Here is a 27,222-nt window from a genome sequence, read left to right as displayed (position 1 = left end):
TTATCAACAACAGAATGAGCGTTTTCAGTTCTTATCAGTGTAATAAATGGGCCATAAAGGTCAATAGTTACCTAGTGAGGTTACTAATGAAGACAATATTTATTAAAAAAATCAGTACCAAAGACAAAATAATGCTTGATCAAGTAAAAAAATACTTTTATTGCAGTCCATTGCCAATACAATCAGAGTTGTTGCACAAAACAGGATTAAGGAGCCATTCATTTCAAATCCTGGTCCACTTTTATTACATTCATCATGAAGGACCAACATTTACACATACCATGTATTACTTCAGTAAAAATTAATATTTCAACAGACTCCCTGTGTGTGTGTGTGACATGCAACAGTTTGCAAATATAATTAAAAAGTAAATAAAAAATTATGTACTAAGAATAAAATTGCACCCTCTGTAAGTCCCTGGTACAGTAAGTGCATTGATGTTCTTGCAGTATGCAGCACATTTCTATGGACTTTAATGAAAGTGCTATGAGTTAAAAAAATAATCTAAATATAATTTTAATATATGTTTTACTATCTACTTGCCATGGTGCCTGTCAAATTGGTTTAAAAATATTTGCTATCTCTTGCCCTACTGTACTTTCAGCGCCATTCCCCTGTACTTGCGTGTGTATGAACCTCTCTTCACCAGTGCTTTCCTTTCGTGAATGTGTTCCTGTTAAGCCTGCTTCTCAGACTCTGTCAATATCTTCGAGGCTCCTTTCTCGCCTCTTGTCTGGTTGTATATTTCCATCTTTGAAGGCGACTCTCTCAGAGTGTATCTTTACTCCTCTCTTGTGACGTCCTCACACTTCCTCTTTCTTAATATCACCAAACCCAAACTGACCAATCACACCAAAGCTAAACCTATCAGTCAGATTGGTCTTTGGGACTCGACACACAGACCTTCGTGTTTTAGTATGTAGTTACATTCTACAAAATGCCCTATTAAAAATCAACATTTTTCCAAAATTAGAATCACATTTTTTTAATTCAGTGATCTAATTTTTAATTGTAACACAATACAAAAAATGAAATCTAAGCCAAGTGAAAAGTGTTTAAATGTTGATATTAAGTCTAGTTTTCCTTATTTTAAGAATTATTGACCTATCCAAAAATTTTGTATTTACAATTATTTAACTTACTTTATGAACATCTTGTCAAGTAAAATTTTGCTTAACCGCTTTGACAGGTTTTTCTTCCTAAATACAAACAAGCAGCAATTCCATTTAAAGTTTTTTGCTGTTTTTTTGCATATGTATTTTTTGCAGTGCACCTTGGACATCTGTTTTTTTTTCTATATAGTGCAACATAATTTATGTAATACCCCTCGTTAAATACATTGTGCACTCTTATTATGAATATACATTTATTTCTTTAGGTTAAATTGTCATAGATAAGAACAAACTGATTCTTTTGTATTCGTTTTTCTCACTGTCCAACATATAATACCTTTTCAGCAAGCTCCTTGCCTTTCCACAGTGCATTTAATCTTAATGCTTCTGGAATGCAATTAACATGTAAATCATGCATTAAAGGGAGTGATGACAATGATGACAGTATTTCCTAAAGCTGCATAATCGAGACCCCTCAAAAGCCATATAGCGCTGACTCTTCTTGACAGACATTCAGCTGCTGCTCGGCTGAATGATGGTGTCACATACAAGGTCTTGGGTTATTGCCCACACCGTTCGACCTCTTATAAGAAAGTCTTGCTTACACCTCACTCTGTGTTTTTTTATTATTAGATATAAATCTTCTAATAACTAAATTAAATAAGGAACTTGGATATGATCTGTGTTTCCATTGAATGTGCAGATTATGGCAGACAGAAAATAGCTGGTCTCATCCTTCCTCTTTTCTGCTGGCCCCCTAAATTTTATGTTGTCTCAATATCTCAGTATCTTCTTTATGTTAATTTCTTTGATCACATATCTCTCCAGTTTGGACAGGGTATGTGCATTGGGAATGATTTAAAACAAAAATGTATTTAATTAAATACTGATTGCAACCTTGCTTGATTAGTCTGCTATTTCCTGTAATTTGATTTTACAAAATCAATAGAAAACTATATAAAAATAGAAAACTGGTGAACTGATGGATAGATGGAAGGGCACTCTTGTCACATCACATCATTAATGGCAATAGATACTCAAATATCAAGAACAGAGTGTTTATTACAGAATTTAATTACACAACTGAATCATCATTAGGAAAAAGAGAACTTACTAAAATAACAAAAATTAATACGTTTTTGCTTTTCCTGGGCCTGTCTTCATTCCCCCAGCAAAGCATCTCTTTCCTCCTCCCACCTCTGTCATTACTCACCAAAACACAACCATGGCTTCTTTTTCACCTAGCAGTGAGCCTTTAAAACTTTTAGATTTTTTCAAATCATAAAAAATCATACCTCCAAGGCAGATTTCATATTAATTTTTCTCAGTGAGCTTATGGTTATTCAAGTAACTTATTTATCAATTTAGTCTTATGGCTGTGTCCATGTTCATGTTAAATATCCCCGATGGGAGCTATGATGAATAAATATAAAAACAATGAAAAAGGAGGTGCAAATAATGGTAGCAGCATTAGGAACCAGATGGACCTAATCTAAAACTGGCTTCTGTCTTGTTTCAATTAAATTGTTTCCAAATATTCCTGGAACCAGTCATCATTTTTTTGGCTCTGGATGGTTTCTCCCCTGTGTGTAAAACTCATGCCAACCTAAGACGGCCTTAATAAGGCTGAATTGATGTCATGATCGGTGATTGATTACAGACTGCACCACCATGCAGGTGAAAATCCTGCACTCTAAGAATTATTACTGTGAACTCTGCTTTTAAACTCTGACTTTAATTTTAACTTGAGTTAGGCCTGTAATGTACAAGGCAGACCTATTATTACTACAATACATCCTGGCTGAGGTGGCAGGTGTTCCCTTACCCCGCTGGGAGACCATGAGAATGGACAGTGCAAGCAGATAGAAGATTAGGTTGAGGAAGAAGGGTAGCACTCCTTCACACAACCTTGAGCCTGGCATAGAAGGACAATATAGAGAGATGGACATACACCCCTTGTGGTTTGTATGATATTCCCTTGACTAGCCAGGAGGCTCAGTGAGGTGGTGGATGGGTGTCCCAACCTGGATGGGTGCTTAATATGGTGGCTGGAGTAGTAAATGGACAGAGAGAGAGCTGCTTCACGAAAGATAGCTGTTTTCTCCCATATACAAGATAGCAGTGATTCCTCTGGTATGGCTCCGTTTTGGATACTTGCAAGGCTGCCATTGGGACTTGTAGTCACTGGAGGGTAGCCCCTGTTGGTTTCCTGTACTTTAAAGCAGTTGCTACTTGCTGAACTGGAATATGCTTACAAAGGAAACGTACCTCTACAGTTCTGGCAAAAAAGCCAGCCACTATGTCCTATTATGGTGATTTAGATTTTGATAGGAATGGCGGACAAAGCATGCCTGTGGAGGATCTTTCAAAGTAGCAACTTCCTTTTTAATATATGACCATGCTCTTATGGAACAGTCGTATATTCAGCAGTGACATTAAGTTTATTGATTCACAGAAAATATCGCAATATGCATCATAACAAAAATAGCAGGTGCATAATTTGGCCACCCCCAACAGAGATATTACATCAATACTTAGTCGAGCCTCCTTTTGCAAATATAACAGCCTCTAGACGCCCTTCTCTAGCCTTTGATGAGCGTCTAGGATTCTGGATGGAGGTATTCTTTGACCATTCTTCACATACAAAAATCTCTCCAGTTCATTTAAATTTGATGGCTGCCGAGCATGGACAGCCTGCTTCAAATCATCCCATAGATTTACTATGATATTCAAGTCAGGGGACTGTGACGGCCATTCCAGAACATGTACTTCTCCCTCTGCATGAACGCCTTTGTAGACTTTCGAACTGTGTTTTGGGTCATTGTCTTGTTGGAATATCCAACCCCTGCGTAACTTCAACTTTGTGACTGATGCTTGAACATTATCCTGAAGAATCTGTTGAAATTGGGGTTGAATTCATCCAACCCTTCGACAGCCTCACAGCATGATGGAACTCCACCAAATTTGACAGTAGGTAGTAGGTGTTTTTCTTGGAATGTGGTGTTCTTTCTTCCGCCATGCAAAGCAATTTTTTGTTATGAAAAATAACTAAATTTTTGTCTCATCAGTCCACAAGCACTTTGCTCCAAAAATGAATCTGGATTGTCTAAATGAGCATTTGCATATAAGAAGCAACTCTGTTTGTGGCATGAGTGCAGAAAGGGCTTCTTTCTCATCACCCTGCCAGCCATACAGATGTTCTTTGTGCCAAATTGCGCTGAATTGTAGAACTATGTACAGAACACCATCTTTAGCAAGATGTTCTTGCATGTCTTTGGAGGTGATCTGTAGGTTGTTTGTAACCATTCTCACAATCCTGCGTATATGCTGCTCCTTGCATATGCCGAATACTACAGTTGTCTGCTGGGATTAAACAACAGGCTAAAATGCTTCTGCGAGAATCAAAACATCGGGTTCATAAACAACTGGGACCTCTTCTGGAGAGGCCGCGTTTGTTCAAATGGGATGGTCTGCATCCAAATAGATTCTATGCCCCGGGTCCTCTCCGAAAACATCGTTAAGGTAATTTGTCTCTCTTGACTGTCTATTTCTACTCCTAACCCTTTCGTAATGCTTTGCTAAGACGTGACAATTCCTTTACAAAGTCTTCCGCAAAAGTGCACTGGATTACTACTCTAATAACTAATTTCAATGCATATAAAACAATCTAGGCAGTGCGGCATAAACACAAATAATTTAATTACAATTGCACCTTTAGATGAACCAATGTATTAAATCTATAAAAAACAGATTATAGATTAAATAAAAAATACGCACAGAGTGGCGCTAATAAAAATAACTTAATTTCTATTTCAAATACCCATAATGCACATAAAATTCAGCTCTGCTCCTCCAAAACCATAAAATATGACTTTATTAAATGTTAGAGCATTAACCTACAAGACGTATTTTCATCTTATTAGTGATAGGAAAATTGATTTTATTGCACTCAAGTGAAAACGTGGCTTAGCTCAGATAGTGCAGCTGTTTTAATCGAATCTGCGCCTCCGAATTACAGCTTTACTCGTGCAGATCACCAGGGAAAGAAAGGTGACAGTTATTCAAACATTACTCGAGCCGGTTAAAGTGTAAAGATGTCATTTTTGGTAAATTCAAGTCCTTTGAGTATCTTGCCGTTGTTATTCTTCATGTAGTTTCTCACTTTCTAGTACTTATCCATGTATAGACCATCCTAAATTTAATGCGTCTTTCTTTGGGCAATTCTCAGACTTGGTGTGTCATTTATAATTACGAAACTAAGACACACTCCTAATAGTCGGCGACTTTAACTTTCATATCAATAATCAGTGTGACCCAAAAGTAAAAGAATTCATGAACCTCCTAGACTCTGATTTGAGACAGCACGTTTGTCAGCCTACACATAAAGCAGGTCATACCGTGAGACTTAGTAATTACCAAAAGACTAAAAGTTGATGTAACGCAGATCATTGATATTAGTCTATCAGACCATTTTCTTTTACTATTTAATATTGAAATATTGATAGAAAACATTCTTGAGAAGCATTTTGTTAAAAACCGCTTCTTTGATTCATCAGCAGCTTCAGAACTTACAACATTCTAAGCAAAACAGTCCGTTTATAGTGCTAACTACAATAGCAAGGATAATGTAAATAGTAAGGTGGAAAATTTAATACTAAGGTGAGCAGCTGCTGTTGACATAGTTGCACCTGAAAAGACAGTTAAAAATCTTCTAGCATTGTTATACCATGGAAGACCCAAAGAGTGTCTGATTAAAGAGAACATGCTAGAGAGCTGAGCGTAAATGGAGAAAACTAAACTAACTATCCACTATGAGATATTGAAGGTTTAAAATAACAGAATACAATAACACAGTCCGTCTTGAGAGGCGCTGCTATTTCTCTAGAATTATAAATAACAATTCTAGTAATCCCAGAGTCTTATTCTCTACGATTGATCGTCTGCTAAACCCAGGTAACTCAAAGGAATGCCTCCAAAATACTTCCAGTGAAACTTGTGAGGCTATTGCTGTATTTTTACAATTCAAAAATTAATGATATTAGAAATAATATAGTATACTCTCCCCAACATTGCGGATCTCTTAAAGCCCCAGTTACTCCATTATAAACAAATTAAACTCTTTCACCAGGATAGATTTACCTGATTTACATAAAATCATTTCTCAACTGAGACCCCTCCACCCTGCGTCCTTGACCCAATACCAACAAGTTTTTTCAAAGAAGTATCGGGCGTGCTAATTGATAGTATTCTTGACATAGTAAAGTTGTCATTAGATACAGGGGTCTTCCCAGACTGTCTTAAGACTGCTGTAGTTAAACCCCTACTCAAGAAAAATAATCTTGACCACTCTGCTTTTGAAAATTTTAGACCCATTTCTAACCTGCCTTTCTTAAGTAAAATTCTAGAGAAGGCAGTCATTATGCAGCTAAATGACCACCTCAATAAACATGCTTTTCAGAAACTGTATTCGTTAAAGTAGTAAATGACTTGCGGGTAAATGCAGACAGAGGCCATTTATCTGTTCTCATCCTCTTAGATCCGAGTGCTGCATTTGACACCCAATGGGTGGGCCTCTCTGGCAGTGTCTTAAATTGGTTTGAATCCTACCTGGCAGGTAGAAAATATCTTTGTTAGCTGTGGTACTTATAACTCAAAGACATATGATATTCTATATGGTGTTCCACAAGGCCCTATTCTGGGTCTGCTGCTGTTTTCGATCTACATGCTTCCGTTAGGTCAGATTATCTTGGGGCATAACGTGAGTTACCACAGCTATGCTGATGACACGCAACTGTATTTATCATAGCACCTGACGACCCAACTCTGTTGTTTCACTAAAACAATGTCTTACTTGTGTTTCTAAGTAGATGAATAGTAATTTTCTCAAGCTAAATAAAGAGAAAACAGAAATTTTAGTGATTGGCAATAATGGATATAATGAGGTTATTAGAAATAAACTTGATGCATTAGGATTAAAAGTCAAGACGGAGGTAAAGAATTTAGGGATAACTGTTGACTGTGACCTGAATTTTAAATCGCATATTAATCAGATCACTAGGACAGCTTTTTTTCACTTAAGAAATACAGCAAAACTTAGACCTCTTATATCATTGAAAGATGTGAGAAATTAGTTCACGCTTTTGTTTTCAGTCGACTAGATTACTGTAACGCACTCCTCTCAGGACTACCCAAAAAAGACATAAATCGTTTGCAACTAGTGCAGAATGCAGCTGCTAGAATCCTAACTAGGAAAAGAAAATCCGAGTTTTGATGTCACTACACTGGTTTACCTGTGTGATTCAGAATTGACTTTAAAATACTGCTTATGGTTTACAAAGCCTTAATAATCTCACTCATCTTATATATCGGAATGTCTGACACCCTATATTCCAAATCGTAACCTTAGATCTTCAAATGTTTAGAATTCCAAGCGCTAAACTTAAAAGAAGTGGTGAGCGGGCCTTCTGCTGTTATGCACCTACAATCTGGAATAGCCAGCCAATAGGAATTCGCCAGGCTAATACAGTGGAGCACTTTAAAAAACTGCTAAAAACATATTATTTTAACATGACTTTCTCATAACTTCATTTTAGTTTAATCCTGATGCTCTGTATATTCAATCAATTATCATAACTATTCATGGTGGCTCCAAAATCCATACTAACCCCTACTCTCTCTTCTGTTTTTTTTTTTCCAAGGTTTTCTGTGGTGGCGACCTGCGCCACCACCACCTAATCAAAGCACCATGATGTTCCTACATTGATGGATTAAAAGCCAGAAGTCTTTCATCAAGTCCTTCCATGAGAACCCTAAATACAAAGAGGACTGATCATTTATGTTAGGTAGAATGCCCAGTGAGGGCTGGGCGGTCTCATGGTCTGGAACCCCTGCAGACTTTATTTTTTTTTTCTCCAGCCATCTGGAGTTTTTTTTTTGTTTTTTCTGTCCTCCCTCGCCATTGGACCTTACTCTTATTCTATGTTAATTATTATTAACTATGTTAATTAGTGTTGTCATTTTTTTAATTCTTACTTTGTCTTTTTTTCTTTCTTTTCTTCGTCATGTAAAGCACTTTGAGCTACATTATTTAATATGAAAATGTGCTATATAAATAAATGTCGTTGCTGTTGTATTTTTCTTGGCCTGCCAGACCTGGGTTTAACAGCAACTGTGCCTGTGGCCTTTCATTTCCTGATTAAATTCCTTACAGTTGAAACTGACAGTTTAAACCTCTGAGATAGCTTTTTGTAGCCTTCCCCTAAACCATGATACTGAACAATTTTTTTTATTTCAGATCTTTTGAGAGTTGCTTTGAGAATCCCATGCTGTCACTCTTCAGAGGAGAGTCAAAGGGAAGCACAACTTGCAATTGACCACCTTAAATACCTTTTCTCATGATTGGACACACCTGTCTATGAAGTTCAAGGCTTAATGAGCTAATCCAACCAATCTGGTGTTGCAAGTAATCAGTATTGAGCAGTTACATGAATTCAAATCAGCAAAATTACAAGGGGACCCACAATTTTAAACATTTATGCACAAGTTGGAACACCACCATACTCAAAGTAATTTCTGTATGTTGCAATAAACCCATAACTGAAAAGCAATAATAGTATTTTTACATACCCAAGGATGTCTTCTATTAAATAAATCATACGTTTCAATGTTGTCTGCTGGGTTTCATTAGTAAAATATGCAATTTGCACACGTATATACTAGGGTGAGCAGCACATCACAGCTGAGTGAATCTGCTTTTATCAAAGATCCCACCTATGTCATGCCACATACTGTGCAAAAATCCTTACCATTGGATACCTGAGTTTCAGACCTTTTCAGTGATTCATAGTAGTCTATGATTGGTCACTTGTACTATATGTCCCATCTATGCATAAAAGACAAGAAAGATATTGCTTATGTGACAGCTTATCTTTAGGCATTTTCACACACTGTTATGCACAAACCTCTGTGAGTCTACATGGGAATTGTTTGTTTGATGTGAAACAAGACTAAAATTTGTACTGGAGAAATGTCTTCATCTTCAAAAAAATAATATGTACGGTTGAAGAAGTTCTAGAAATTTTATAGAATGCTAATGAAACAGAATATGAAGATCTTGAGTCACAATTTGACTCTTTCTAGAACAACACATTTGCTGAAGGACTTCTCTGGGGCAACTGCAACAGAAGGCAGGAGAAGATGTGTGAATTACAGCACAAAAACCCATTATACAGAATAATGACCATTTCATTGATATACACTCCAGAATATGCAGAATAGGTTCACAAGATCTGATCCATCATATGCTGAAAAGTTAAAGGAGGGCCATGGAGTCCAAATGGGTCTAGTGAATTCCAACAATCCTTCCAGTGTGGTGAACACGGCCTTATCGCAGCTGGATTCCTCCAGCGGTACCTGCCAGTACCTCTTCGTGTAGTCCAGGTAGTAAATATACAAGGCTTGCCCAACAATACATGGCATTGGGTATGCATCAAACTTGGAAATCTTATGCAATTGTCTAAAATCTATACAAAACAGAATGGAGACATCCAGTTTTAGCACCAGAACAACTGAACTGTGCCATTTGCTTTGACTTTCACAAATCGCAGCCAATCTGAGACTCTGCTTCAACTCATCAAGTAATACAGTCCTCTTTTCTTCCAGTATACTATACGGGCATATCTGTACCTTAACTTTAGGCTCAGTCACAATCTTGTGTTCAGTAAGTTCAGTACAGCCAGTTAAGGAAAAAAACATATTAGAGTTCCTTCCGATCAGGGACAGTAATTCAGCCTTCTAAGTGTCTGTCAAATCATCAATACCAACCTCAGTCTGAGAGACTTCAGCAGCATTAGGGTCATGCCAATGCTTCAAAAGATTAACACGTAAGATTTCAACAGGCTTTTTCTGGCCAGGAATCCTAACCTTATTGTTTGCTGAGCCCATTTGTTCCTCCACTACCACAGGATCCAGTCATTTCAAAAGAACCATATGTGGGTCAGACAGACAAAACAAGCACCTGATAGTCTTTTATGAATTAGCGAAGTTTACTTTTCCTTTGATAATTATGTTTTTGTGTCTCCTGTTTGCACTGCTGATGCTCCCCAGCAATAAAGGACAATTTAGAAATTTGTTCCTGGAGTGAAACAACCCAATCGACAAATCTCACCCCATGAGTTTCTATGTGAAGCCCTATTCATTCTTCCTGAAAAATATCAACAACCGTTGTTGTCGCCAGCTAAGTAAAAGCTTAGCCAGTAGATGCATGAAGAGATTCACAAACAGTGAACATGCCAAAGGGAAACACCATGTCCCAGGATTTTGGGTTGTCATGAGGCATAAGCCTAATAATTCTGCTTTAAAGTCTTGTTAAATCATTCAGTCAGGCTATTCGTCTGAGGATAAGAAACAGCAGTGCTCAATTGTTTAATTGCAAGGTTCTCACATAGCTGTTTCATGATGCAGGAAGTAAAGAGAGTCACTTGATCAGTTAAAATCGCTCATGCAATGACAATACTATTGAAAACCTCTGACAGAGCCTTTGCTACAGCCTGCAGCCAGTGGCCACCTTGAGATATTTTGTTGTGTAATCAACCAACACAAGCATATACTGATATCCATTCTTACTCTTGAGAAGTGGACCAACAATGTCTAACCCAGCAGTTCTGAAAGGGATATCCAAAATAAGCATCAGTGAAAGGGGAGCCTTGGAGGGTCTATGAGAAGAGACAACTTGACAGTCAGGGCAAGTCCTACAAAACTGCTCCACATCTCTGCCCCTATTCAGCCAATAGATGACCCCCCAAGACATATGTGTGGGCAATTTGCAACACCGTCTTTCTGTGACTGGTTAGGACCACCAACAGTTCATTCAACCAACCCTCCCTATATGAGATGCCATTCTTAACTAAAAAGTGTGGAGTTTTGAAACTAGAGCCTTCCTGCTCTTTATAGTAACAATCATCTATGATAAGTGCTTGCTCAAATGTAAAATCTAAGCTGCAGTCATCTTGTTGCAAGCGTGCAAACTCTGTCTGTGTGTCAGCCTCTGCTTCCCCAGAGCCCAATGCAGCATCCCCCTCTTCCTAGCCATTGGTTCTCCAGTGCCTGCATGAAGTGCAGGGCCGTCCGCTCCCATATCTCTCTCTGAAACCTCTCTGACCACACTACCACGCCCCACCCGAAGATGCGAGTGTTGCCATTATTTATTTATTTAAGACTTGCCAACCAGCCATGGACCTCACTTTACTACAGGGCCCCGTGCCCTCTACTGGATGCCACCAAATTGGGACCCCATCCCTTCTCCAGCTCTCATTGCCTCTCTCTCCCTCTCCACAGTTCCTCATCTGAGCTCATCACCTGCTGAGAGCAGATCCACCTTCAGCCCTCCATCCTGCTCTTCTCAAACTAATCAGCAGTCTGGATGCTGCCCAACTTGTCTTCCTCATGCTTTACCTTTCACAACCAGCAATGGCTTTCTTTTTACTTTCCTTCTATTTTCATTCTCTGTCCCTTATATGCACTAACCTACTCCCTTTAGCGCATATGTTTGTGCTCAGCCAGTCCCTCCTGATTATTGCCCAACTGCTGTCTGGCAATTGACAATTAACACCAGCACACACTGGCACATGTGCCTCCACACCAACCTGAACAACAGTGATGTGCCGCAACCACTAAAATGATTAAAACGAAGTAATAATTAAAACAATTCATACCCTGTCTGACTAAAGGGAGGAAAACAAGAAAAACCCCAAAGCGACACAGAGAAAAGGTGCAGTGGTGTACAGACTCTAACTGGACGGCATTCAGTCTTAGTGTTCTGGGGTTGGCATTATTTGTACCTGTGATTATCATTTTGAAAATAAAACACAAACAAGCTTAGGAGTCCCATATTTTGTTAAACAAAAAAGAGAGATAACTTTAAATGGTTACACCAACAAAATTTAATTCATATACAGAAATTCTAACCCATTCAAGAGAGGAGTTTCATACCTTTGAGATACAATGGATGGATCCAGTGAATAGGCATGTTCTTGCAGACCTCAAAAATTTTGGAGTCCAAGAGAAAAGCCCGGTTCTCAATTGGTTCTTCAGCCGGAACCCACACTTCTGAATTGTCCAAGTTCATTTTGGAAGTTTCCTCTTCCTGTTAATATTGATACATAAAAATAAAATATGTAACAGCATAACCATGTTACATATACCAAGCAAATTAAAAAAAAAACTGGTTCACATTGAGTTTCTTGTTTCCCCTCAGCTATGATCTGTGCAAAACCAAGAACATGAAGGAAAGGAGGCCAAAAATAAATAAATGTGTTTTCAGGAATTTCTGTATTGTATTACCAATTGTGATGCCCAGGAAACACACTGAGCTATACTGTACAGTATATAATCATATATAATTAGTGCCTCTAAACTACAGGAACTTACTAAAAATAAAAACAATAGTCTAACAATGCAGCAGCAAAATATAATGTTTTATGTTGAGGGATGCAATGCATTTGGAAGAAATAAAACATTAACCAAGGTTTCCATTCTAACACCTACAAGTGTTTCACCACTAGTTTAAATCAATATTAAGTAAGAGCATCAACGATAATATGGAACATGTAATGCATTATAATTGATCCATTATCTGTACATCAGGGTCATCAGGAATCAACAAAATGTACCCAGACAAAAAACATTTTTTGTCCAAAACATGTTTGATATGTTAATTTCATGTTAGTGATTGAATGTTCCTACTCCTATATATAAGAGTAATATCTGAGGCCCTTATGATCAAATATCATGCCTTTTGAACTGCCAGCACACTTTCTCTGCTCACTTCCCAGAGACATCACTGTTTTTGAACTGCTTTCTGTACCATGGACATCATCAAAGTGATAGATTTCTTCTTACTCTATTAAAGATGATACCATGTCCACTTTGACCTTATTATCTCTGTGCCATTTTAATTGTTGGCATTGTGAGAATTGCTGCAACAACAATAAAAACTTTGACTTTACTCCAATACCAGTTAACATTTTCATTCATATTATGTTTGGCATTATCCACACACATTGGAAAGCTAACATGTCGAACGTCGATTCTTAATGATTGAGACAGCATTTATTTAAGAACTCTTGTCATCCAAATTGTAAATGCAGCACCCTATACCTCATTTCACCATATCCCCTTGATATAGGCTAGGGTTGTATGTGAAAAGCAGTAGGTGAGTTTATTTCATGAGGCAGACGGAGTCCTTTAATATGGGAGTTTCCACAATCTATTGACCTTGTCAGGAAACACTTTTTAATGAGGTACTATATAACTGGGCTTGATTTACCTAGCACTTTATTATGTTGGCTTACTCTTAGCCTTCACACAACTTCTGATTAGTTGTCTTTCATTAACTATTTCTCTATAGTTGTGGAGAATTAGGCCATTTAGGCCTACTCTCAGAATTAGACCAATTAAACTAATTAGGCCTACTCCCAGAACCTTTATGGAAAACCAAATCAGTACATCTACTCGTGGCTGTACATGCATTTTTGCTAAATTATTATTTTTGAAATAAAGATCTGCCTCTTCTCCTCATTTATTGGATAAGAACATTAGAACAAACTAGATGAGAGCAGGCCATTCAGTCCAATAAAGCTCGCTAGTGCTATCCAATTAATTCCCCTAAAAAAGATCAAGTCGAGTTTTGAAAGTTCCTAACGTCTTACTGTCTACCACAGTACTTGGTAGCTTATTCCAAGTGTCCGTGGTTCTCTGTGCAAAATCTACCCTTAAGTTTCCAACTGTGTCCCCTTGTTCTTGATGAGTTTGTTTTTAAAATAACAGTCCACTGTACTAATTCCCTTCATAATTTTAAACAGTTCAATCATGTCACGTCTTATTCTTCTTTTGCTTAAACTGAAAAGGCTCAGCTCTTTTAATCTTTCATCATAATTCATCCCTGTAGCCCTGGCAAGAGCCTAGTTGCTCTTCTCTGGACCTCTTCTAGCGGTGCTATGTCCTTCTTGCAGCCTGGAGACCAAAACTACACACAGTACTCCAGATGATACCTCACCAGTGTGTTATAAAGATTGAGCAAAACCTCCTTTGGATTTGTACTTCATACATCGTGCTATATAACCTAACATTCTGTTTGCCTTCTTAATGGCTTCTGAACACTGTCTGGAAGTTGATATCATAGAGTTCACTATGACTCCTAAATTCTTCTTATAAGGTGTACTCTTGATTTTCAGACCTCCCATTGCGTATTCAAACCTAACATTTTTACTTCCTATGTGTAATACTTTACATTTACTGACATTAAATTTCATCTGCCACAAATCTGTCCAAGCCTGTATGCCTTCCAAGTCCTTCTGTAATGATTCAATGGATTCCAGATCATCCACCAATCCACCTGTCTTGGTATCATCTGCAAAGTTAACCAATTTGTTACTTATATTCCTATCCAAATCATTTATATATATTAAAAATAGCAGCGACCCTAGCACTCACCCTTGTGGAACAAAATTCTTTAACATCAGCCAATTCTGATAAGGTTCCTTGCACCATCACCCTCTGATTCCTGTGTCTGAGCCAATTCTTCATCCATCTAAAAACATCACCCTGAACTCCCACGTTTTTTAGTTTAATGCCCAACCTCTCATGTAGTACCTTATGAAATGTTTTCTGGAAGTCCAGATAAATAATATCAAAAGCTCCAGTTTGATCATACCCTTTAGTTGCTTCCTCGTAGAATTCCAGCATGTTAGTAAAACATGACCTCCCTCTTCTGAACCCATGTTGACTGTTCAGAAAAACTCCTGTACTTGCCATGTGCTGCTCAATCTCATCCTTAATAGTTCCTTCCATTAATTTTCCTGTGATTCACATTTAGCCTACTGGCCTATGGTTGCTTGGATCTGCCCGGTCACCCTTTTTATGTAATGGGATAGCATTTGCCATTTTCTAATCCTTTGGAATTTCCCCAGTGTGCAGTGACTTCCTAAAAATATGTGTCAAGGGTTTATATATGTACTCACTAACCTCCTTAAGAACTCGAGGGTAAATATTATCGGGTCCTGGTGATTTGTTTGATTTCAGCCTATTTAATCTGAGCAGCACTTCTCCCTCTACAATTTCCAAATCAATCAAAACCTCCTTAGCAGTCCCATTTACTGCTGGGAGGTTATCTACTTTCTCACTTGTGAAGACCTTAGAAAAATGCTTATTTGAAGCATGCACTATTTCACTGTCTGTATTTTTTAATTCCTCTTTACTATTCTTGATGCACTTCACCTCCTCCTTGACTGTTCTTTTACTAGTGAAATACTGAATCTATTTGGACCATCTTTCGCCTAATCTGTTATATTCCTCACCAACTTTCTTTTAGCCTCCCTAATATCCTTCTTAATTGCATGTGGTAAGTAAAATATTAAAAAATAACTTTTAGGTGGAATAATCCTTCAAATTTCACTCAGGTCTCTTCCTATGAAAAATTGTTATATATGTCTGTGTCTTGCTTAATTATAGCAAATAGTTATAGCAAATAGCAATGTGTCACTAGTCGATTTTATTGTTAAGTACATTGACGTACAGTATATTAAGGTGGGAGGCATGCCTCTGTGTCTGATGTTATTTTCACCGCGCTGACTTTGGATACAAGGCACCGCGTCTGCATTGCTGCATTCCATGTGCAGCACAGAGAGAAAGCCTAGCTGCATGCCAGCAGCACACAGGGACATGCCTTTGTGTCATTTTCACCTTGGTGAAGCACCATGTAATCTACCCTAAGCTAACCGAACCTCAAGTAACCTAATCTAACATTAGCATAATGTATGAATCACATAAATTAATAACAATTATTGAAATATTGTAATAATAATACATTATTAACAATATTAATACTCTAATATGACCTTATTTTCATGTATTGAACCTCTATGGAGTCTCTGTTTTTAAAGAGCTACATCGTTATTCAGGATGTGGTTAATTTCAAAAGTAAGAGTAACTTAACAATAATTGTTAGCATTTCAGGCTGGAACATACTGTTTAAGAAAACTTGAAGTGTTAAAGTAAAAAAAAGGAATATTTACGTATTAGAAGAAAAAAAAATCCATTCTTTTTACTGAATTTTAACTAATTCCTGATATGAACAGTACAATGGTGCAATGGTCAGCATTGTTGTCTTTTAATCCCTAATTGCTTACTGACTGTGTGGTGTTTACATGTTCTTCCTTCTTTTGCTTGGGTTTCTCTAGGTGCTAAACTTTTGCTCTTGTATCCCAAAGACAGACATCTAAGGGTATTTGATGACTAATTTGAGTAGGAACTGTGAAGGTTGTTTCTCTCTATCTATATCTGGTCCCTGTCTTGTGAAAATTGCTGCTGTGATAGTGTCTGTCTCCCTCTAGTCTATAATTGGATTAAGGTTTCAAAATGAGATGGATAAAGAGGTCCTGGCAAAATAATGATTGAAAAGTGTTAGTATTGTTTGCTCGTTATGCCTCAATACAGTAGTGCCACTCAAAATCATAGCAGTCTCCAGTTCATCCATTCACACAGAGATGGACAGACCTGCTTAATCCACTTCAAGTTCACATTGGTCCAGACCAATTGGTTCTGTTACTGAGAAATCTGAGATCCCATTACCCCCCTTTATGGTTAAGAACATCTTTTCTGATAAAGGTTTCCACTAATCTAGGACAAGTAACTCACAGCTGCTATAAAGCTACATTCTGAACTACCTCTGTGAAATGCACTATATAAAGTAAATCCTGAAAATTGATCACCAGTATAATAATTATAGTGAAGCTTTCCTCAGAGCTTTTTTCCACAAGATTTAATGTATTTGGCACATAGAGACAGGAGTAAGGAGTACATTAGGTAAACATTTTTGTGTTGTCTATTAAATGAAATGAAGTTATGCATTTTAATGCATTCTTGTTTACTATGGCAACAGATAGAGGCACAGTGTGGCATGTTTCTTGAACAAGAAAGTAAGAATTTCACAGTATTTTGTACATGCGATAATGCTACTACTACTAGTATCACTGCTACACTCATTCACACCCAAACTAACCTGCATAACTTTCGGATGAATACTGGGCAATCAATCCATCTTTCCACCTTTCCATCATTTTTCTAATCTTCTTCACAAGTTAAGAGTTGTGGATGGCTAGCAACACTGGACACAAGTTGAAGACAAACCCTTGACAGGTGAAAACTTGATGATAGGATGCACTTTCACACTGAATTACACACACTCAAACTACTCTACACATCATTGGGATGAAAGCTGAACTACTTAAAGAAACACCCATGTAGATGAGGAAGAACATTCAAGGTCCACACAAACAGTAACCAGGCAGGGGTCTGAAAGAAGTGCTAAGCAACACATCAATGTGCTGCCAGTTAATTTAAACCCATAGTCATTTCAAATACATTTTTAAACATGTTTTAAAGATTGATGGTGGAATGACAGCTCACTAATGCTGACACACTTCCCATTTAATTAAGCACAGAAGTGGAAACTGCTGCTAGTACACATTTAAAAATGAATAATATTGATTTTTTTTTCAGCAAAGACTATTCTTTACATTTTTGGAACCCCACAGAAATACCAGAAAAATAACTTCTGAATAAATACCAAAGGAATCAAAAAGAATTTTATCCCAGAGTGAAGCAGTAAAGATTCAGATTGCATAGGCAGTGAGCAGTTTCTGATGGTTGATTTATGCTGTCAGAATTAAGAGTGCGCTTTTAAGCTTTCCCTAAACAATTAAAGTACTTTATAATACAGTTCACCCACAACTCAAAGGAAAAGTGAATGAGGAAAAAACTAATGACAATGAAAGTGCATTCAGGAATGTTGAAGTGCAAGAAATTAAGTCAAGTACAGGAAATTAACCTCAGACAGGTTGGTGCAATTGTTTGATACTGTATACTTATTATTTAATGTAATGTTAAACAGGAAGTAAAAAGCATTAGGCTGAAATCCAGTCAAGAGACGGTGCTTTGTGTATATATAATGTGCACCAGCTCACCCAGCATGTTTTGCCTTCTAAAATATTTTCATCATTCTGGCCACAACTCAGGGCTACTTAGTAAAAAATGGGCAACATCACACCTATGCAAATCATCTTCTTCCTCTTTTGGCTGCTTCTGTTAGGGGTTGCCACAGCGGATCATCTTATTCCATATTTTCCTGTCCTTCACATCTTGCTCTCTCACACCCATCACCTGCATGTCCTCTCTTACCACATTCATAAACCTTCTCTTATGCCTTCCTCTTTTCATTTTGCCTGGCAGCTCTTTAACATCCTTCTCTCAATATACTCATCATCTCTCCTCTGCACATGTCCAAACCAACGCAATTTCGCCTCTTTGACTTTGTCTCCCAACCGTCGAACCTGAGTTGACACTCTAATGTACTTGTCCCTAATCCTGTCCATCCTCATCACACCCACTACAAATCTTTACATCTTTAACTCTGCTACCTCCAGCTCTGTCTCCTGCTTTCTGGTCAGTGCCACCGTCTCCAACCCATATAACATTGCTGGTCTCACTACCGACCTTCCCTTTCACTCTTGCTGATACCCGTCTGTCACAAATTACTCCTGACACTCTTCTCCACCCATTCCACCCTGCCTGCACTCTTTTTTTCACTTCTCTTCCACAATCCCTGTTACTCTGTACTCTGTACTGTACCCTGTTATTCACACCTATGTAAATACATATAGTATATTCACTCAGAAACCTGCGTGAGGGTCACTGGGGACAGAGTATTACTTGAAAACACAGGTGCAAAGCAATAATCAATCATTGATCGAAGTGCCATTATTAAAGAGGGCTACCATAACATAATTTAGAAGGGTAAGGGTCAGAGACTATCTTGGTAGGGAAGGAGTCAATTCTAAATGGAATGCATGGCTAATTATTTAATCATTCACATTCACACAGGGCTAATTTGGAATCACTAAATCTAAAGCATTCATCTTTGATATCCATCCATCCATTTTCCAACCCGCTGAATCTGAACACAGGGTCACGCTGGAGCCAATCCCAGCCAACACAGGGCACAAGGCAGGAACCAATCCTGGGCAGGGTGTCAACCCACCACAGGACACACACAAACACACCCACACCCCAAGCACACACTAGGGCCAATTTAGAATTGCCAATCCACCTAACCTGCATGTCTTTGGACTGTGGGAGGAAACCGGAGCGCCCGGAGGAAACCCACGCAGACACGGGGAGAACATGCAAACTCCACGCAGGGAGGACGCGGGAAGCGAACCCAGGTCCCCAGGTCTCCCAACTGCGAGGAAGCAGCGCTACCCACTGCACCACCGTGCCGCCCCATCTTTGATATGTGAGAGGAAAATCCAAACACAGGGAGAAAATACCAAATCAACACAGACATGGGATTTGAATTCTGCATGTTGGATCCAACCCCTGCACAACCATACCACTCATTAGAGAAAGTTATTATATAAAATTGTTTGCTCATTAAGAGTAAGTAGGATATTACAAAGTGAAAATGTACCCTGCACAGTATCATCATGGTCTTAGGAACGATATTGCAATAAAAATAGGGAAATAATTAACCTTGTCAAATTATGCTTTTCTTGTTAATACTGTATTAGTTTTGTCTTCTGTAATTCATAAAACTTTATATTATTTGGATAAAAACATGTAGACATGAGTCATTTTTATATCTTTAGAATAAAAGCGTCAGAGCTCTACTGATGTAATTGGGTTGTAACTGAAAACCACCAAAATGAACTTTTGACTAATCTTCAGTAATGAAAGGTACAAGTTTACAACAATGTTTTTTAAATGTTGAAAGGTTAAGAGCCACACTAATCCACTAATCAGAGTGAACACTGCCAGACCTGCAGGTTCAGATCCCAGACTGTCATATTGCATCCTTCAGAGACATATTTAATTTGCCTGCTTTTTAACTATTAAAATAAGAACAATGAAAGTTGGAAAAAAAGATCTGTAATTCAGTGGTTGTCAAACTCAGACCTGGGGACCAAATGTAGCTACACGATTTTGTACCAAGTAACATCTGTTTTTAACCGGACCCCTACCTTAATTAAACAGTCTGTTATTTTCCCAGTTACAATGACCTGGTGTCAATCCAGTATTTACAAACTTGGGTTTGTTCATTTTTTATTGGAATTCAGGAAGCATTTATGTATAGGGAGAATTTAGTGGGTTTTTTTTGTTTTGGGTTTTATGATTTTAATCATGATTTTCATTCTGCTTTTCTGGATATTCTGGTTATTTAAGCTGTTATTTACTAATCAAGCAGGTTAGTGGGTCTGACTCTCAAATACTGTGGCTGTGGCATTCCAGCTTTTATCCTTAAATGCTATTATTATTCTACAATGAAGAGTGCAAAGTCCACAAAACGGTCAATTAATAAGAAAATGACAAAAGACAGTTATTCACTTAAAGCTATGGCAAAATACAGATATTTCTCAAAAACATAAATCTTGCACTTCTGAGCTAATCAAAATACAGAATAAGAAAATAACTAAAGCCCAGATTATGGGAATAGTTAGAGGTAAATGGCTCAATAATTGCGAAGCTGGTTGGAATGAAAACTTTCATCCACAATGCGCTCCCAGGACTAGGCTTGACAACCACCATTGTAATCGATTCACATGCATTCTCGATGATCTAAAAATTACGTTATTCATGCCAATTTTTAAAATAAGATAGACTTTCTTGTCTTCCTGACCAAGAAACACACCCTGTCTGTTTTAAAGAATTGTATGTTGGTATCATGCTAATATAAAGAACAGCGATATGTAAAGAAAAAAAATGATTGTCTTAATATACTGTACCATCCAAGAGAAAATCCTATTATCAAAGTAAAATGCAGTGCTGCTGCACAGTACAATGAGAAAATCGTTCAGTTATTTGCAGCAATTCGGGGCAAATGTCAGCAAACTGCTAGGTGTTGTGGCAATGAGTATTGACTTGAGCACAGATGTAAAATGTAGCTGACACTGGCAATGTCAGAGAAATATTCAAGGGAATCAAAAAGGTTTATGGTCCAGGCCAGAGCAAAACAACTTTATTTAAATTTAACAATGAAGGAAATGATTATTGATGTCAACAAAAAGATGGAGTGCTAGGTTTTGCACTCCTCAGTGCTTTACTTGAGATAGAATATTGTGTCAGCGCAGCATTGAGCACAGACCAAAGTCTTCTGAGTATGGAAGAACTGGATGTAGGACCAACTCATAGGAAACTAATCAAAGCTATAGATCTTAAAGGCTCAGGAAAGGCACCTTGAAAGTGACAGTATTCCCCAGAGCTGACGAAGAGCTGTAAAACACTGATTGTTCTCTGCATAAACTATCCTGTTAATGCTAGAAAGAAGGGGGGTTTGGAAAAAAACATGTGAAATGGCAGAACTGGTATGTTATACAAAACCTGGTGACACAAGTGATTGTAGAAACTACAGAGGTAGTTAAAACCTATTATCAACAGCAAGCTTTGGGGATGTTTCATACAGGTCAGAGTTCAGTTAACAGCTGAACAACTCTACCCTGAGATATAGATGTATGTACTGAACTCATTAAAGTCTTTGACTTGGCTCGCTTTTAAAATCTGTGTGCAACATTTGAATAATTGTGACAATAATAGGCCATCTGGGCCATTTACCTAGACTGTCCAAAATAACATCATGTTGAGATATGAAAGTCCATAAAGCCCTACTCTTTATTAGACTACTTGGTTTCAAGGCAACTCAGGCCCCTTCTTCAGGCAAGATGTAATCACAAGATGTAATGATTACATCTTGCCTGAAGAAGGGGCCTGAGTTGCCTCAAAAGCTTGCATATTGTAATCTTTTTAGTTAGCCAATAAAAGGTGTCATTTTGCTTGGCTTTTCTCTACATTCATAATGGCTAACACAGTACAACACCCTAGTACTACTAGACTACTTGGTAAATTATTCCATGTGTCCATTATTCTATGCATGTACAATCCTAACGTTTGTACGAAATACTGCCCTACCATGTTTCCACGCTCTTGCTGAAGAATTTATCATAAAGTAACAGTTCAGTTCACCTCTTTAGCTCTGCTTGCTTAAACTGAAAAGGTTCAACTCCTTCAGTGTCTCTTTATAGCTCATACCTCTCAGTCCCAGAAAAATCCCAGTTGATCTCCACTGGACTTTCTGTATCACTTCTTCATCTTGTTTTGTGGACTAAATCACCCTTTTGGGAAATTTTGGCTCCAGTTATTAAAACATATAATTGGGTCACCTTCCATGCAAAGTATGATGGGAAACTGTTCAATCTGCTGTCCAAGAGCAAGGACTAGGGCTCATGTAGGCCTAATGAGGAACTTGCATTTTGATCATGATATCAGCAGGTATAAATGAACTGCTTCTTTCAGGCCTATAAAGACTTTGAGCTGACCATCATCCGGACAAAAAAAAAACAATATAATGAAACAGAATGTTAGTATGCCTCCAACTGAAAATCATTCTCCAGTTCATTCTCAGTCTTAGTGTGTGCTAAGATGGCTCTGGCTGTGTTATCATCACACTCAGGTAAGACAGTGGATCCAACACTATAAATGCTAAGTAGGAAAAACAAAACAGTTTTAGCTTGTGCTGCTTTCAAAGAAACCTCAGCATTTACTTGGCTGAGTTACCAACAGCGAGATCTCCTCACATACTTATATATTGTACCATGTAATGTATACCTTGCTAACGAAATGCTTTCTCCAATAGCTGGGAGGCGTTGACATATTCAAGCTAGCTGAATTCCAAAAGCCATACTTTATTGAGAATTTTTCACTGGATTAGGTCAGTAAGTTGACTAATGTGAACACCAAGCATATTTAAGGTGTTGCAGCAAATGTTACCAGGAGGATACTCTATCTGCATAACAACCTCAAAAAAAGAAAAAAGAAGCTTCAGTGTTTGTCTTGAAGAAAAGTGCGCTTACACTAATAGTCAATTATAATCACCTTATAAATCGTCTGCCTAACTGTTTCACTATCAACTTACAGTATAAAACTCTTTCATGATTTCCGAGAAAAAAGTTCTTTTAGCAACCGATATATAACCCACATTTACAAAATAATCATATTTCATGCTATATATCCAAAACATTTACAACTAAATGCAGTTTACACAACTTTGCAAGCCCAATAAGAGTGTCAGTTTATGACTGTGCTCACTTTGTAGGTGAAAATTCGAAAAGTCCTTTTTGCAGAACTTAATTTTTTCATTTTAGACTGTTCAGCCATACCATAGTTTCATATATATTGTCATATAATGGGCTCTTCAACTTCCTAAAAAAATCAATTTGTCCTCCCAAAGCTGTGAGCTCAGTGGAAGTCATATAATTCAATACAACAATGTTTTGATAAATGACCACCCTATTAGCACATTACAGTCTTATTATTTTTGCAGTTCTTATTTAAATTGCACCTTGCTTTTTTAAATACCGCCCACATAAAAGATAAATGTGGTTTTGTGTCTGTAGAGTGCATGTACTTAAGTTATTGAAATCATGAATCCAACCAAATTAATAATTTTTCCCTGTGGTCCATTTTTTAAAATTATCAGTAGTAAACTCTTAGAGCACAAACACAGAGCTTAGGCTGCATTTATTATTTGTACATAGTTATGTAGAACATTAGTGTTTTATTGCCTTTAATAAATTATGTAGGATTACAGAAACATAACAAAACAATAAGTACCTGATTGCTTTCTGTGCACCGCCATGAACTCGGGAGCAGAAGTTTTAAGTGACTTGTTTTTTTCTTCAGCCCAGTAAATGGGCTCCGAAAGCAATTTTTTTTGCCAGAGATCTCATACACCTCCATAAAAGTTCACTTGTCTCTGTTTTTGACATACAGGGGTGTCATCTATGGCATCTCCAACTAAAGCAGTCTTCTGGCTTCCTCGTGCCAAACATGTTTTTAAAGGTCAAGTTGACTGCAATCAGTTCACAAAGTGGAGAGCTTAGCCAAATGATCTGACTTCAACATTGACAGTGTTCTCCCTGCTGCCTTCTGCATATGAGGAAGAATAACAATAATCTTGACATAAGACTTTCTGTCCAAAGTCTCCTTAGCAAATTAACTCAAAAAGGTACAAATATCCAGTCATGCCTACAGAACCAATTAATTCTGGGTTTGTTCAAGAATATGATGAGTTTAATCATGTAACATCACATCAGGCTGCTCCCTCCATCTACATCTACATATATACTAAAAAAATTAAGGGTGCATATCGGATCTCAGTAAACATAATATTCTAATGGAAACGTTTTACTGAGTAATACTGTGTAATTCTTTCAGAACAAGTCAATGGAAACCAAAATCACTGGATTTCACTGGATTCATCACATCAATCAACAAATCAAAGTCAAAAACTGAAATCAAAGGCTGATCCAACTTTCTTGAATTTCATCACAGCAACCCATAATGTGACTCAGTAGTGTGTATGGCTCCCATATTCCTGTATGCACTCCTGACAATGTTTGGGTATGCTGGTCATGGAAAAATCCTTCACAAGATTTCAGTGAAAGAGCCTCAGTGGAAATAGTTATAGTCCTGGACTCACGAATGTGGGGCAGGCATAGTACAGGCGAGAGTGAGATGCAGCATGAATGAGATTATTTCTCCAAAATACTATTTAATAGACCACCCAGCAGTTGCCTGGGATGTGTGACTTTTGAATCTCAGGCAAAGCAAGGTCAGAAAAGTCTAGCAAGAAGATAAAAACTCCCACTCAAACTCCCTTTAAAAGAGTGGGCAGTGTACAGTTTTCCTAAGAGACCTTATCCTGAAGAGACTGCTGAAGGCTCAGTGATGCAGAGACACCAAGGGCTAACAAATGGAGTTTGTTGATTGCAGTGATTGGAAGAGATTCTAGTTGGGAGGTTTAAATCTGTGTAGAATGAAGAGGAAACTCAGAAGAAAAATCACATTAACAGAAAAAGTAAAATAGGGAGAAAGGTCGGAGATATGAAAGGAAGTGCTTTGGTGGTAATTTGGAACACACAATTGAATGAGCCATTCCATTAGGCAGACAGGGCTACAAGGCCAGAAAGAAGGCCCAGAGAGTCAGCAGGGTTTACTTTTCCCCCTTTGCTTTGTACTCTGTGTTTTTAGTCATTTACACTTTGTTCCCCATTTTGAGGATTATGACAAACAAGTGCATCATTTTGGTAGTTTTGGCTACCTTCTTAATATTTTCGGTATAAGCGGTTGCCTTTAGAGTGCTGACTTCTGTTACAACAGCAACAAGTTAATTAATGGAAAGTTTATGAGCAGCAGGTTCTTCCACTCAGATAAATGGCCAATTATCGATTTGGTTGCTTAGTCCTTATTGTGCACACTACTGGTTACATTTAGTGACAAGTACAAACAAAACTACAAAATGACTGAAGATGGTGACAAAATGTGCACTGCATTATGCCTCAGCATTAAGTAACAGGTAATCACTCATTGTCAAAACTAGTTTTCTTCATTAACAGGGGAAAACATAACTCACTGGAAGAAGATTAATTGAAGTTCAATTAAGAACATTTAGGGATGTTTATGTGTATGTTCTTATCTGAGATTGCCATTGCCTAAAGCTTGCCTATAACATATATGGTATTTGTCATTTTCTTTTTATTTGTGAATTTGTTTTTACTGTAACCTAAAACATGGCGTAACTTGAATCATGTAATAATCTGTGCACTTTATGTTTATCACTTTCCTACTAATTTGCAATATGTATAGGATAATTAACTACTTATTAGCAGTATTTCTTATTAATGTCTATGAATCTAGAAATCTCTTTGGTCTAGACGAACTGGAGAAATACAACAGAGAGTTCACTTTCTGCTCTCCATTAGAGCTACTGAATTAATAAATATACTGAACCCATTGTAGATTTACTTCAGAACATTTATTTATAAATAATTCTTAACAGTGGTTTATATATTTTTCATTACTGCCATGATATTTGAACCATTAACGGACCATTGACCATAGTAAGGGTATCATCATTCTGCAATATTTTACTGCCAGGTGGAGTGGTGGCTCTGAGGCTAGGGATCTGCACTGGCAATTGGAAGGTTGCTGGTTCGAATCCTATAAATGCCAATGGGGACTCTGCTCTGTTGAGCCCTTGAGCAAGGCCCTTAACCTGCAATTGCTGAGTGCTTTGAGTAGTGAGAAAAGCACTGTATATTATTAATTATTATTATAATTATTATTATTACCTGCAAGCTAAAAATTCTTTTCCATATGAAGAACATGATAACACAAAATGTCTTTGTGTTTATTGACTTTTCCCTTGTTCTCTAATGGAATCAGAAGGCCTATTGTACACTGTGCTTGAAAAATAAATCTAATGCTATAATAGAATCATCTGAACCTTCACTGTAGGAAACATGACACACTTGACTTTTTTTCCACTGCTCAGTAGACCTCTGCTTGTGTTCTTTGCATAACTTAACTTCCAATACACCTTTTTAAGTATAATAAGGGTATTTACAGAACAAATCAATCCTGACATTTCTCTGTCAATTCCTGCTTCCCCCTTCTTTGACTTACCTTGCATCTCAAATCAAACTTAAGGAGTTTTCATTTTCTCCCATATTTAACATGTAACGTTTTTTTCCCCAGTTTCCATGTCACCATCACCTTAAAAAATCCTTCATTTAAAGTTCATCAATAAAGCTCTTGCTTCATGTGCTCCACAACTCATTCCTCTATCAGAGTCAAAGATAATCTCTTTAGAATCATGCTTGCCAACATAATGAGCAACTTCATTCACTCAGCTTTTGTATACATGTACTTAAGCATGATGGGATGTCAATTCCTAATGAAAAAATCTATTCACACTTGTCTTTATATTTACACCAATCAAAAATTCTATATTATAAAATAATTGCTATGAAAGTAATAATTTGGAACACGCACAGGTTTGTTCTCCAACATAGTATATATTTGAAATCTTCTTGTGTCAATGTTTCATGGTGTTTTTCACTTTACAATGTATCACCTGCTTCGGTGCACATTAAAAAGTCAGATGTTTTCAGTAAACAAATGCTTAATAAAAGAAAAGTTATATGCTAATACTGGAGTAGAAGCA

The 27,222-nt window shown here is 37.5% G+C and overlaps 1 protein-coding gene across 1 annotated transcript in view; it reads right to left on the bottom strand.

The window, feature by feature from the left end:
- tnmd (tenomodulin) overlaps nt 1-27,222 on the bottom strand; it is a 417,047-nt gene that overhangs the window by 125,049 nt on the left and 264,776 nt on the right. Inside the window, exon 5 of the mRNA XM_051934485.1 lies at nt 12,102-12,255. Within this exon, the coding sequence (XP_051790445.1) occupies nt 12,102-12,255 (154 nt within the window). The remainder of the gene's footprint in view (nt 1-12,101; nt 12,256-27,222) is intronic.

Source organism: Erpetoichthys calabaricus, chromosome 12 (genome assembly GCF_900747795.2).
Source record: "Erpetoichthys calabaricus chromosome 12, fErpCal1.3, whole genome shotgun sequence".
Lineage (NCBI taxonomy): Eukaryota > Metazoa > Chordata > Cladistia > Polypteriformes > Polypteridae > Erpetoichthys > Erpetoichthys calabaricus.
Note: the sequence above shows the minus strand (reverse complement) of the source record. Positions and strands in the feature narration are given on the sequence as shown.